This window comes from Lycorma delicatula, chromosome 4 (genome assembly GCF_047948215.1).
Source record: "Lycorma delicatula isolate Av1 chromosome 4, ASM4794821v1, whole genome shotgun sequence".
In the NCBI taxonomy this organism is placed as follows: domain Eukaryota; kingdom Metazoa; phylum Arthropoda; class Insecta; order Hemiptera; family Fulgoridae; genus Lycorma; species Lycorma delicatula.
In genome coordinates, this window is record NC_134458.1 from 158,117,305 (window position 1) to 158,132,706 (window position 15,402).

At 29.7% G+C, this 15,402-nt stretch overlaps 1 protein-coding gene across 1 annotated transcript in view; it reads left to right on the top strand.

Moving 5' to 3' along the window:
- The window catches only part of Vps8 (vacuolar protein sorting 8), a 112,466-nt gene that overhangs the window by 80,206 nt on the left and 16,858 nt on the right, over positions 1–15,402 (top strand). Inside the window, exons 18-20 of the mRNA XM_075364591.1 lie at positions 1,129–1,253; positions 8,341–8,467; positions 10,931–11,044. Of these exons, the coding sequence (XP_075220706.1) occupies positions 1,129–1,253; positions 8,341–8,467; positions 10,931–11,044 (366 nt within the window). The remainder of the gene's footprint in view (positions 1–1,128; positions 1,254–8,340; positions 8,468–10,930; positions 11,045–15,402) is intronic.

Genomic DNA, 15,402 nt, shown 5'->3' on the forward strand with positions numbered 1-15,402 from the left:
TTAAAAACAAAGCACACCAACTGGATCAGAAAAGTGATGTGATTTTAAACAGAACCTTTTACATACAAATGCTAAAAATTGTAAAAATAAATTTGAATTATTTATTGTTTTGTGTTTTCAATTCGATAAAGAATGTTAAGAGATTAGACACATTAAATATCTTACCAATATACAATTTACTTACTCTTGAGTATTCTGTTATTTTCAAAATAAGAAAAATTGTATATCAGAAACAGTAATTCTGGTTGTATTATGAAATTTACAACAATAATAAATATTAGAATATAAATATAAAAATATAATAATAATAGTATTAATATAAAATTAAGAAGTGATTATGTCAATGAAATTACAATTACAAAATCAGTAATGAAATTTATATTTAAATGTTAATAAGACTTGTTGGTAAGAATTATTTACTTACACTGTTTAGAAAAGAAAACTAGCTTATACTTTTAACTATAGATAATAATGTTATCTTCTGTTCATTTTGTATTTACATTTAATTCCAGAACTGAACATTGTCACACTTTTAACAGAATCCACATTCTTTGCTTGTATGCTCTGAGAACTGTCAGAGTACACACAAGTGAGTTGCACACACTGCAAATCACTGGCCTCAACAGTATTTATACCCTTGACCTAGGAATTATTCTGACATATCAGTAGCCAACCCATTCTTTATTCATTCAAGTGTAATGGTTACAAAATAAGTTGTTCCAGTTATTTTTATTTTCCTGAATTTTCGACTCTACTCTACAAAATCTTTACATTAATTTTGTTTGTTGCTGTTTTTCAATTATTTGCTTTTTAGATTTATTTGTGTCTTCCTTCATTCTCTTTCTTTCTCATTCTCACACTTTCCATTTATGTAAGCTTATAAACATTCTCTATGAAATTATATTTATTTTTCTTTGATAGAATAAATTCTTTGTAATTAATATTTGGACTCACGTTATTATTGTAACACATTATATAAATTGGAGGAGGTTTTCTAAAATTCTGCATACAGAAAAGCCTTCTTGTTTTCATAGTAAACCATTTTTTTTTCAAGCAGCATCAATTTTTTTTAGGCAATTAATATTATATTAAATTTATTGGTTAATTTTTTTTCTCTTTATTTTACAGGCTCTTATTGATACAAATGGTGTTGAAACTGGTAGAACATTATATAAGTATTATCCATATATAATTCCAACAATCCTACCTCAGCTTAGTGATTTGCAGTTATATTCATTCCTGAAGGGCCTTCTGTAAGTATATTTGTTTATCTACTTTATTTATCTTTTTTTTTTTGTATTTTTCATTTTTGTTTTCTAATTGTTATTTGTTAAAAAATGTTTAATTAAATTTTTACAAGTAGTTAAAAATTATCTTTAATAATTTATCATCTTTGTAAAATTATAATTTGAATTCTAAAGTAGCCAGTAAACATTCCTATAATTATTTTTTCTTTAACTAATTTGAAACACTTTTTCAGTTTAGTTGTAAATTTAAATGAATTTGTAGCAATCAAAAACATTTAACTGACTAATTATATTTAAAAAAAAGAAATAAATAAAAATACAATACGTATGAAATAACTGCAAAAATAATATAACATGTAATATTTTACATTGAATATGTTTAATTTTTGTGTGAAGCTTCATTTAGTAAACGCTTGCTTGCATCTATTGAAAAGAAAAGATATTTTTTGTTCATATTGCATTCATTTTTTTTATTATTTACATCTTTTTATATATGTTATACATATTTTGTATATACACAGGGTGTCCCACGAAGAAATGGAGAAACTTTCAAGACATGTTCTACTAGTGAGAGTAATGAGAAAATGCTTTTTTTTCGAGTTAGGCTAGTGAAAGATTTCACTTGGATTTTTGCTCTTCTAATAAAAAGAAATCCTACTGTAATTTTTGGGACCCAAATTAAGGAGTAAAGTTGGTAGTTTCTTATGTAATTTGAGCTGTGAAATAGGATAAAACAGGTCCTACAACTATAACTTCAATAGTTTTTAAGATATCCAACATAAAACACAAAATATTGTATCAAAAAACAAGTTTTCTTTAGGCTTATACTAGAATAGCTTTGTTAAATTACTAATAAATGCAGAAGATTTGGTAACAAAACCTGTAGAGAATTTAATTCTGAGAAAATTAATGTAAATACAGCCAATAAAAAATAAATAAAAACTTTTAAAAATCAGTTTTTCATTGAGGCAAAACATGAAAAATAGACAAAACATTGTATTTTTCTTCCTGTACCTAATAAATATTTATTTAATATAGCAAAATAAAAAAAATAAAATACATGAAATGATAAATGTTAACAGAATAAAAATCTCAGTTACAGTAATTGTTCGAAATTCCCTCCTTACAATGTACACAGCATTCTACCCTATGTAAAATATTTCAGGTGGTTTTCTGTATCATCTCAAGATTGTTTTTGTATAAATTCAATATGATTTCATATTTTAATGAGTAACTCTTCTTTAGTATAAACCTTTTGTTGGTATATTATTGTTTTCATACCCAAATAAAGTAATTAGTGCCATTAAGTGAGGTGGTGAAGAAAAGGTGTCAGATGAATCGGTGGAATTTAGAGAAGCTTGAGGAAGAGGAGGTAAAGAAGATTTTTGAGGAGGACATCGCAAGAGGTCTGAGTAAAAAAGATAAGGTAGAAAATGTAGAAGAAGAATGGGAGAATGTTAAAAAGGAAATTCTTAAATCAGCAGAAGCAAACTTAGGCGGAATAAAGAGAACCGGTAGAAAACCTTGGGTTTCAGACGATATATTGCAGCTGATGGATGAACGTAGAAAATATAAGAATGCTAGTGATGAAGAAAGTAAAAGGAACTATCGGCAATTAAGAAATGCTATAAACAGGAAGTGCAAACTGGTGAAAGAAGAGTGGATTAAAGAAAAGTGTTCAGAAGTGGAAAGAGAAATGAACATTGGTAAAATAGACGGAGCATACAGGAAAGTTAAGGAAAATTTTGGGGTACATAAATTAAAATCTAATAATGTGTTAAACAAAGATGGTACACCAATATATAATACAAAAGGTAAAGTCGATAGATGGGTGGAATATATTGAAGAGTTATACGGAGGAAATGAATTAGAAAATGGTGTTATAGAGGAAGAAGAGGAAGTTGAGGAGGATGAAATGGGAGAAACAATACTGAGATCTGAATTTAAGAGAGCATTAAAAGATTTAAATGGCAGAAAGGCTCCTGGAATAGACGGAATACCTGTAGAATTACTGCGCAGTGCAGGTGAGGAAGCGATTGATAGATTATACAAACTGGTGTGTAATATTTATGAAAATGGGGAATTTCCATCAGACTTCAAAAAAAGTGTTATAGTTATGATACCAAAGAAAGCAGGGGCAGATAAATGTGAAGAATACAGAACAATTAGTTTAACTAGTCATGCATCAAAAATCTTAACTAGAATTTTATACAGAAGAATTGAGAGGAGAGTGGAAGAAGTGTTAGGAGAAGACCAATTTGGTTTCAGGAAAAGTATAGGGACAAGGGAAGCAATTTTAGGCCTCAGATTAATAGTAGAAGGAAGATTAAAGAAAAACAAACCAACATACTTGGCGTTTATAGACCTAGAAAAGGCTTTCGATAACGTAGACTGGAATAAAATGTTCAGCATTTTAAAAAAATTAGGGTTCAAATACAGAGATAGAAGAACAATTGCTAACATGTACAGGAACCAAACAGCAACAATAACAATTGAAGAACATAAGAAAGAAGCCCTAATAAGAAAGGGAGTCCGACAAGGATGTTCCCTATCTCCGTTACTTTTTAATCTTTACATGGAACTAGCAGTTAATGATGTTAAAGAACAATTTAGATTCGGAGTAACAGTACAAGGTGAAAAGATAAAGATGCTACGATTTGCTGATGATATAGTAATTCTAGCCGAGAGTAAAAAGGATTTAGAAGAAACAATGAACGGCATAGATGAAGTCCTACGCAAAAACTATCGCATGAAAATAAACAAGAACAAAACAAAAGTAATGAAATGTAGTAGAAATAACAAAGATGGACCACTGAATGTGAAAATAGGAGGAGAAAAGATTATGGAGGTAGAAGAATTTTGTTATTTGGGAAGTAAAATTACTAAAGATGGACGAAGCAGGAGCGATATAAAATGCCGAATAGCACAAGCTAAACGAGCCTTCAGTAAGAAATATAATTTGTTTACATCAAAAATGAATTTAAATGTCAGGAAAAGATTTTTGAAAGTGTATGTTTGGAGTGTCGCTTTATATGGAAGTGAAACTTGGACGATCGGAGTATCTGAGAAGAAAAGATTAGAAGCTTTTGAAATGTGGTGCTATAGGAGAATGTTAAAAATCAGATGGGTGGATAAAGTGACAAATGAAGAGGTATTGCGGCAAATAGATGAAGAAAGTAGCATTTGGAAAAATATAGTTAAAAGAAGAAACAGACTTATAGGCCACATACTAAGGCATCCTGGAATAGTCTCTTTAATATTGGAAGGACAGGTAGAAGGGAAAAATTGTGTAGGCAGGCCACGTTTGGAGTATGTAAAACAAATTGTTGGGGATGTAGGATGTAGAGGGTATACTGAAATGAAACGACTAGCACTAGATAGGGAATCTTGGAGAGCTGCATCAAACCAGTCAAATGACTGAAGACAAAAAAAAAAAAAAAAAAAAAAAAAAAAAGTGAGGTGGTTGTAGTGGCCAATCGATCAGTCCACCACGTCAAATCCAATTTAAGAAATTAGCATTGAAGTGATTTCCAGCTACTAAAAAAAAAAAAAAAATCAAGTGATTTCTAGCTACTAAAAAAAAAAAAAAAATGTGATTTTGCAACATCGTGCTGGAAAATCATTTGCAATATAGTTTGTTAAGGTGCAGCCTCCAAAAAAAGCCAATAAATTATTTTCTAAGAAATGGACGTATGCATCTCCTATATAGTTTTCATTGAAAACCAATAGTCCCAGAATTTTGTCATAAATAATGTCACACCAAACATTAGTGTGAAATCTGTGTTGGAAACTAGTTTCCACAGTACCATGTGGATTGTCTTCACTCCATAAATGACTATTTTTTGGAACTGAAAACTGTTTCTTGTAAAAGTGACTTCATCAGTAAATAAAATTGAATTTACCTTATCAACATTGTCTAGAAGCCATTGTGTTAATGATGAACATGATACATTGTGCAGTGGATGGGTGCACCTGTTGCTCCAACATCATGATGAATTGGTTGGAAGTGTGGAATGGCCGGCTCTCCCCACTTCTGATGATCCCACCCAAGCATACTAGAAGTGCAGGCCCATTTCTACCATTTGTAGATGCTAATAAATTCAGTGTGTGTGTGTGTGCACATGTGGTGTGGCATAATGTGGTGTGGTGTGGTGTGGCATGGTGTGTGTGTATGTGTGTGTACACTATTTAATCAGAATTTACTAATCCACTTCATACGTATGCTTACAAACAGTAGGTATAGGTATTGGGAATACATATACCTACTGTAGTACACTATATATATAATTATACTAATAACTATAAATATAATTTATATCCTTATAAATACATATACACTTGTGCATGCATGTGCGTGTATGTGTGTATATATATATATATATACACATACGAGGGTGCATCAAATGTGAACGGTAATTTTACTATTCTATGCAGCAAGCAGTTCCAAGGTGGATGGCAGAGTGGAGGGTTAATGTTCAGTGTGTTAGAGTGTGGGAACCAGCTTGTTAGCTCCTCTGCTCTGTTGTCAGTACAGCCATGAGTGAGCAAGAGGTTTGTCTGTTTCACAATGTATAATCATGAAGTTTTGTAACGAATGATGGCGTTAAACCCACGGAAATTTTGCTCAATAAGAGTACAGTTTGGGGACGCTACACTGTCCCAAAACCGAGTGTATATGTAGGCCAAACAATTTAAAAGGGGGCAAGAAAGTGTAGAAAATGAAAGTCAAGATCAACACCCAAGGTCAAGTCCCACAGCTGACAACATCCAGGTGATCACCAGTTCATTGTTGAAGAGATCGCGTCAACAGTGGGTATTGCTGTGGAAGTGCTCTAACCATTATCACTGATCATCTTGACTTTAGAAAAATTAGTGCTCAATGGGTTCCAAGATTGTTGACCGAAAATCAAAAACAGGTCAGGTTGGAGATCTGTGAGAAACTTCTGAATTGATTTTGGCAAAAAGGGGACAATTTTTTGAGGTACATTGTCACATGTGATGAGACATGGGTTCAACATTACACTCTGGAGTCAAAAATGGTGAGAAAGGAGTGGTAACGGAAGATGAGAGTTGCTCAGTAAAGGCCAAAACCCATCTGTCAGAAAAGTTCTTGAAACATTTTTTTTTTTTTTTTACTCATTGATTTTCTCCACAGTCAACGAATAGTGAATGCAGCTTATTATTGCCAGCTGCACAGTTAACAAAAGCCACGTACCAAAACAAAGGCGGGGTATGCCCATCAGAGATATCATTCTTCTCCATGACAACGCCAGGCTGCACACCACGATTTTGGCAGGAATAAATTGGAAAAAATGCACTGGGAAACCCTCAAACACCCTCTCTACAGTCCAGATTTTTCCTTTTGTGACTATTTTTTGTTTACACCCTTGAAAGAATCGCTTGGAGGGGAATGATTAAAAAACAATGAAGACATCGAGGAGCGCACGTGCAATTGGTGTATGATTCATCTTCAAACTTTTTATGAACAAGGAATATTCAAGCTTCCAAATCATTGGCAAAAGTGTGTAGATTGTACATGATACTATGTAGAGAAATGATGAAGGTATGAATTATGTATATTATTAATCAATAAATTTATTTTTAAAAATTATCTTTTATATTTGATCCCTTGTATTTTTCTTTCCAATTTTTCTTTTCACCTTTGTAATTTTTTCACCTTTGTAATTTTTTCTTCTTCTAGATTCAAATAATTCATTTACATATTGACCACTGTGTTATAAAATTTATTGTTATATGAAATTTAAACCACCAAAACATAGTAATTAAATAAGTTAAAGTTAGCATATTAATTTTCAGTAATCAATTTTCGTGGGATTCTGTACCTTCAGTTGGTATTAAATTTTATAACTACATTAAAACATATTCGTTTTACAATTTGTCAAAATTGTGTTTTTTGTTTTAAAACAGTAACTGGAAATAAAAGTACTGAAATGATGTGATGACTCGTCACATTATTCCCATACTGGACAGCATAATTTTTATATTCGTTCATAATAATTTCAAACTTTTTACAACAGAAAACAATCTCAACAAACTGACAAATTGTAACACGAATATGTTTTGATGTAGTTATAGAATTAAATACAAACTGAAGATGCAAGATCCTGTGAAAATTGATTATTGGAATTAATAAGTAAGTTTAACTTATCTAATTACTGTGTTTTTTTGGTTTATATTTCATATAATTTTAAATATATTTTTTAAATATATATAACTAGAAATAAAAGTATCCCACTGCCTAAAATGGAGCTGGAAATAATAAAAGTAGTTGTATTTTTGTTATAAAATGATATAATGGATACACTGAATGGTCTCAGAGTACTTACAAATGGAAAACCCAATGTTAAAAGAAAACTCTGAGAGTGGGTATTAAACTATATTGCACCGTAGGAAGTTAATTCAAACTTGTAATTACAAACTGCAAGTTGTGAAGTCAGATTTGGTGAAAATTTGTTTCATGACAGTATATTATGTAATGCATGCTGCATAAGATTTATTCAATAAATATATATATATATATATTTCACAATAATTTTCATACAATAATTTATTTTAGCAATAAATTTTTTGTTTTGTTAGTATTCTGTTATAATCAGTTCCTATGTACAGGTAACTTGTTTACCTCTGTAGGATTTACAAATGTAAATATACTGGTAAAATAAATATTTAACTCTCGATAAAAGCTTACGTTATTCACCAATGCCAAAATGAAATTTGTTTGCAAAAATTATCACTTGTATTTTCATTCTGTATGCGTATGTGTCAAAATGTCTTTGTATGTGGAAAAATGTCTTTCTTTGTCAATTTATACATTATAAAATAATAACATTATAATATAATATTATAAAATCAAAGTTTATATTCACAATGTGTGAGTGTATGTGTATATTCATGATGTATTTTTGTTTAAAAAAGATCTGAAACATAAACAGAATAATTAAAAAGGAACCTAAAGTAGCCAAAAAAAATTTAAAACATTACTTAACACCTGTTGTTGAAAAAATATAAATAAATGACATATCATCCAGTCCCCTTAATTATTACTCTAAATTTTGATGTTATTGTTTTTCAGAGATGAAGGGAATAAAGATCCAGCTTTAGTGACTCAGTACTTTGGATTGTTATGTAAAAATAATCCTGAACAAGCAAAAGCATTTGTAACATCGCATGAAAATATTCTTACTGAAAAAGCTGTTGAGGTATGTTTTATATATAATTATACCTTTATGTAAGTTTATATACTTGTAATTCATGTCAAATGTATTTTAAAAAAATGAATTCATCCATATAATGTATAAACATAAAATTATGGTTTTTAGACCTCTTCTCTCATGAAGATTCTGAAAAATTTAAGAAAGTCCTCTCTCCTTAGTTTTCATGCAACATTTTTTGCAACAGATTTAAATTATATTAAGATTTCCTGATATTTTATTGTAATATATTTGCAGTAGTCTCACCATTTACACAGTTAATTGGATTTATAAAATTTTCATATAAATTAATGTAATATAAAATTAGGTTATGTGTATATGTTCTCATATGTTGTATTTCACTTTTCTCTTTTAGATGCTTTCATTGTACTTAATTTTAAGTTAATTAAATTACTGATTACTTATTTACATTAAAAAAAAGAAGATAACATCTTACTTTATTATAATTTATATAGTGCATATTAGTTTTAAGTGCTAGTGCATGTTATTTTTAAAATGATTATTTGATTTATTGTTGATTTCTGATTATTAGGATTAAAATTTCAAAATATTAATAATCTGATTAACTGATATTAACAAAGAAATTAAAAAAAATCTTGTACAGTCAAACCTTGCTTAGTAAGCACCTTCCAAAATGAGTGATTCACATAGCAAGCAAAAAAAAAAGGTAAATAAATGACTCCCTTAATGAGCGATGTTTTGCAGAATGAGTTTTAATCCTGCCTGCATCTTGGCTATCAGTCCGTGTTTAATGCTCATTCAGCTAGCATCTTACTGTCGCTTGTGAAAGTCCTGTTCATACACATAGTTGTGTATTTTTTTTAGTGCAAAGTTTGAGCATGCTTACATGTTTGTCCCCAAAGAAAACGCTGCAAGAAGACAGGGGTAAGAGAAGAAAAATCACTGTAGAAGTCAAATGCCAAATCATTAAGAAGCAAGAACGAGGTGTGAGCGAGGCTGACCTAGCTTGCATATACAATCAGTTTACATCAACGATTTGTACTATCCTCTAAAACAAGGATAAGATTAAGGAGATTAATGTCTCAAAAGAACAATGTTTGCCAAGAATACATGCAATGGTCATGTATTCTTGACAATGTTGAAAGATTGCTTCTCATATGGATTAACAAGAAGGAAATGCAAGGCAACACTGTTAACGAAAACACAATTTGTGAGAAGGCAAAACTAATTTTTGCCGACCTCATTAAGAAGATGCCAGGATCATCAGCAGATAAAGAAGAAGCATTCAAGGCAAGCCATGGATGGTTTGAAAAGTTCAAGAGAAGAACCGGGATCCACAGCGTTGTGAGGCACAAAGAAGCAGCTAGCTCAGACGTAAAGGCAGCCAACAACTTCATCAGCATATTCAAGAAGCTTGAAAAAGAAATCCCTAATGAAAAATCCCTGATAGGATCCCTATAGAAAAAATGGAATTGACCAAGTAACCCATATTGTTACTCAATTTATTTTCAATTGAAAACACAAAGTTTTTGTACCACCTTTCCAAATTGTTGTAATGTTATTTTTCATCCTGTGTAATCTTTGAAAAGACTTGTTACTTGTGTCAGGTCACCTACAATTGTTACAGTGTCTGCACTTAATATTCATACTAGGTCTTCACTTATTTGGTCTACTATGAAAGATTTTCCACACATCATTCACCAAATTCAGTTTTGCAGTTTTCATAACCCTTCTCTTTTCAGCATCTGCTTGTGATTAGTAATGGTTTTCCAGCTTTTTATCAGAAGAAGAATTTAAAATTGAGTGAACATCAAAGTTTATTTTCTTTAGACACTTAAACAAAGGACAACCTGCAGACATTTGGAAAATTTAGTCTTCAGCAATTGTTACTTTTCCATCCATTATACAGAAAACAAGATGTACATTTTACTTATCCTTGTAGAATTTTTCATTTTTTTAATTATTATTCATTTCTTTTGTCCATATTTTATTTCTAAATTTTCAGTTTTATATAAAATAGAAATATCATTAATAGACTGTTCGTTTGGCAATTTATTCTTTTTTTTCTTTGTGTTACATCTAAAGTCTTAGGCAAAACATAAACTATGTTTATTGGAAGGATTCCCTCTGCAGATTGATCATTCCTCCGCTCTTCTTATCCTTATTCCTCCTTTCTTGGATGAATGCTATGAGTATTGGGTCAGCCCCTTCCATGGTATCTTCTAGCTTCTAGAGTGATAGTCACTTATATACTGGAGCTCAGTGGAGTGGTGATTTTTTTTTTGTGCTTGTGGCACAAAATTTTGTCCTTTCAGGACTCCTATCTGGGTTACATATAAATGCTGCTTCTGACATGCCTACTGGATAAACCCACGATCTCCATTCTTCATAAAATTGTAATCTTATTCATGTTACGGCTAAGTTTAGTTTTTAGTTTTTTAACTAGAAGACGACTTGAAAATTTTAATTAATGTGATTATTATTTTTTAGATGTCAAAATCATGTAATTTAGATGAAGTTACTGCTGTATTATTAGAGAAGAAAGGTGATTATCAAGAAGCTTTTGATCTATTGCTTGCTAGATTACAAACATCTATTGAACAAGTAAGTATTCTGAAAAAATAAATTTTATTTTTTAAAACTATTTATTTTTTTTGTAATATTATTTTAATTATAATTTCCATCATTGAAGAATATATATACAAAAAAAAAGCAAGGTTAGAAAGAACTTACTTCTTAGGAAGGTTAGTTATAAAAATGTTTATTTTATTATAAAGATTCCACAAAAGTTTACATTCTAAGCAAGACACATAATGGAAGTATTCATTTGAAATAAAGTTATAAATTATAAATTTGCATCTATTTGTTGTTCTCAACAGTGCTGGGATCTCAATACTGTTCATTTGACAAATAAACAGTATTTTTTTGGTACTTCACTTTTTTTTTCACAGGCTGTTTGGTAATGAAAGAAACAGTAATCTTTGAGTATTTTGAAGTGCATTTAGAATAATTTGTTGGAGATTGTTAAGGTTCATTAATTATTAGTTTAAAGTATTTATTTTTAATATTCTAAATAAGTTTGTATATACTTATTTGTGATACTCTGTATAATTTAACTTGCCTGCTTATTTGTCAGTTATAAAAAAATGTACTTGGTAATTCAAAAAGGCTTCACAACTTTAAAAGCAAATAAAACTTTATTGAGATAACTTACAAATCTGGTTGAGGTCTCATTTCATAGAACACATCAAGTTTTTGTCACCCAGAATTTGGTTCGATATGGTTTCTATTTGTAATGCAACATACTTCTCAGCTGATGTCAATTTCATTCCAAACTGTAGCCAGTAAGTCGGGCGTTACCTCTGCAGCTGCAGTGTTAATACAAAGTCTTAGCTCATCAAGATCAGCAGACAAAGGTGGTACATAAATTTGATCTTTAATGAAAATAAATTATTGGAATGGATTTGGAAAAATATGTAGAATAAAAGTATGCCCTAATGGACATGAGAGATTAATTATTTAATTTGTTAACAAATTAAGGAAAAATATGTAGTTTTTCAACAATAGTGACTTTATTTTTGATCACATGTAAAAATAAAAAGTACCAGTAGACAGCTGAGAAAATTTTGCTTAAAAAACCTCTCAGATATGTTTTTCTACAAGCAAAACTAAGGGTGCTAGCAAATGTTACAATAAGCACCAAAATCACGCTATAGCTATCATACATAGGTAGCATAACTCCAGGGCACACAATAAATAAACTTCCATATCTTGTTTCCTATTAGAGATAATTGAAGAATTCAAAAAGGTATGGATTCATAAGACCCAAGGCTATAAATTAATCAAATTTTCAAACTATTTTTAATTTCTGATTGCTTGTTAATCTGGACTTACTGTGAGGTTGTTGATAGAATGCCTGTAACAGTAAATAAACTGCAAAAAATGAAAAAGTCATCAATATCATTCTGTTTGTGAGATTACTACCTACTCATTCTGTAAGGGATTCTGTATATCTTATTGTTTATGTATCAACATTTGAAAACTGAATTTTTTTAAAAAAAGTATGTTTTGGTACCTTGGCTAACACTCAAAACTGATCATTATTAATTCTGTTTTTTTTAAATATAAAAATATTTTAATTGTTGTTTTAAAGTAAAACATGTACTTTAAGATGGCAGAGATGGTTTTTCAAAAACTTAATTTTTGAAAGTATTTAGCATTTTTAAAAGTAAATGCTAATATATGAACAACCGTAAAGACTTGAAAATTACACTATAAACAAATTGTTATAAAGATTTACTGAAAAGAAATATTTTTATGCAACTTCATAGATTTATGTAAAAATAAGTCATTTATCAATATTTAACCTTAGATTTGATTAATTTTGCAAATTTTTTGTTGTTTATGGAAAAAAATCTGGTTTTTTGAATATCAATTTTTTGTCAATATTTTGTTTATTTTTAACTTTGTGAAAATATAAATACCACCAGTAGAAATCTAAGACAGTTTTGCATAAAAATGCTCTTGAACACTTTTCCCTATGAGCAAAATTAAGAGATTATGGATAAATTATTAATTTATCCATTTAGTCTTACTGTATACAAGAAAGTACCGTTTCCAAGCTACTCTACCATAGCACAATTTTTGTGCTTATTGTAAAATTCATTAGCCCCGTAATTGGTGCTTTTTATTTTTACATGCAATTAAAAATAAAGCCGTTATTGGAAAAAAACTAAAAATGTTTCCTTAAATTTGTTGATAAATTAAATAGTTATTCACTCATGTCTGCTAGGACACACTTTTATTTTACGTATTTTTCCGAACCCATTCCAATAATTTATTTGCTGTAGTGATTTTTTTCAAGGTTAAGGCCTTTTTGAATCTCTGTTGACTCACCTAATAATTGAAAGTTCACAGTTGTGAAATCAGATAGGAATTGAGATGATGCAAGATGTTTAGTTAATCCATTATACATGGGCCATTCTGTTTCACTTCTAGTTTTATCATCTTTAGCCTTACTGAAATAGGAAGTATAATGCTTGATATCCATTCCATCCAACTTGAAAGAGCTCACCTCCATCTTGTACTTAATATATGCCCAATTTTGTTTAGTTGCAAGTCTAGCTCATTAGCACATTTGGCTAATTCCCTTTGACTTTTTGGTGATTTGCTACAAAGAGTGTATAATTTATCCATAAAGCATACCATCCCCCCAGATCCCATATAAATCTATACAGGGACCTTCCTTTAGTCGTGGCATGCCATTCTTGCTGCCATGCTTCCATCATGAGGCTGTAAAGCCTCCTCCACAGGTGGGAGATGGGCAATTGTTCGAAATTTAGAACCAGTGCATTGAGATCACTGTTCTGCTCCAGTACAGGTCCGGCTCAAAACTGCATCCCAGATACCTCAGCCTCCCTGCCTCTTCGTAATTTCCAGATCGTATTGTTTTGCTTTCCTTTTAAACGCTTTAATAAAATTTTAAGCATATCATCGTTATTAAATATTTATTATGCTTATGTTTATTCCCACCTGAAGTATAATATCATCTCTTAGAGTTCCTTCAAAAGTCAGAATAGATCATTTTCAATATGCAATAGTGGGCTGTCAGATGTTTATCACCCATAAGTATGAATCTCATGTAGACTGATATTTAAAAAAATTAAAAATGTTAATTTAATCTTGTATTTATAAATGTACAATGTTTGCTAAAAAGAATAATCACTTAATCTTAGAAAATAACCAATACTAACTTCAAATAACCCACTAATTTATTTGAAATGCAATTAAACTATTTTCTTTTATAGAATCAGGATTACTCTGACAATAAATATTTAAATTCTGCAATTAAAAAATGTAAAAAACCAAACTTCTTTGAATCTCCATTCAACACATATAAACACATGCTCAAGTAATTTTTATTAATGCCTTTTGAACTGTGATTTATTTTATTTATTTATTTTTTTTTATTATTTAATTTCTTCAATATTTAATTTAATTTCCTTAATTTAAAAAAAAAAATAACTAATATGGACTTCAATCACATCTGTTTTTTATTTTATAGTTAATTTTTGTATTTTTCATTGCTGCTCTGATCAAGATCTAACCATTGTTTTCTTCCATCCATCTAGGTAACTGCTGGGCAATTCTTTTTTTAATTTTGTTATACATCCCTGGCCTTCCTCTTCCCTTCCTATATTGAATTTTTTCTTTAAAAGTGGTTTAACCCAAAGGCTAGTTGTTTTATGTATAAAGTTTATTTAAATTTAAAAATATCTTATTTGAGGAATCATGAGAAGGGCAGAACTTAATTTTTAGTATTAACAATGTGAAAAAATTTGTATCTTGTAAAAGTTTACAATTGCTGTACAGATGAATATTTAACTCATAATTATATTTAATTAATTTAAATGAATTTTGGGCTATAATTAAAATATCAATAAAAAATTTAGTGAGGACATGCATGACTTGGATTTTAGTGAGGACATGTATGATAGGAGATTTGATGAACCTACTGCAGAAGAGGATTGATAACAGTGTGATAATGTCTTAGTAAGTACAGTGTTAAATGTACAAACAAAATATTTGCTTATATGATATAACAGAATTTTTGGTAAGGATTTACTCATGAATAATTTTATAGATTTTATAACTAATTAATATAATCAGTTATAATTATAACATATTTCTTAATTTTCTAGTCTCAAAAACTGTTTTGTATGTCGCATGAGGATATAAATAAAAATAAAAAATGTTGAATATTTCCAAGTATAATTTTTATTTAATTTTAACTACATCACCTTCAGCTATGAATGTGAGTTTTTAATGATTGTAAACCAGGATTTGGTGGTAGTATATTAACTTAAAATATAAATTTTTTATCTGTTCAATGCATGAATTGTTAGTTAATAGTGTATGTCTGTGAGTCAGAAAGAAACTGGTCAGTTATTTTAACATTTCCC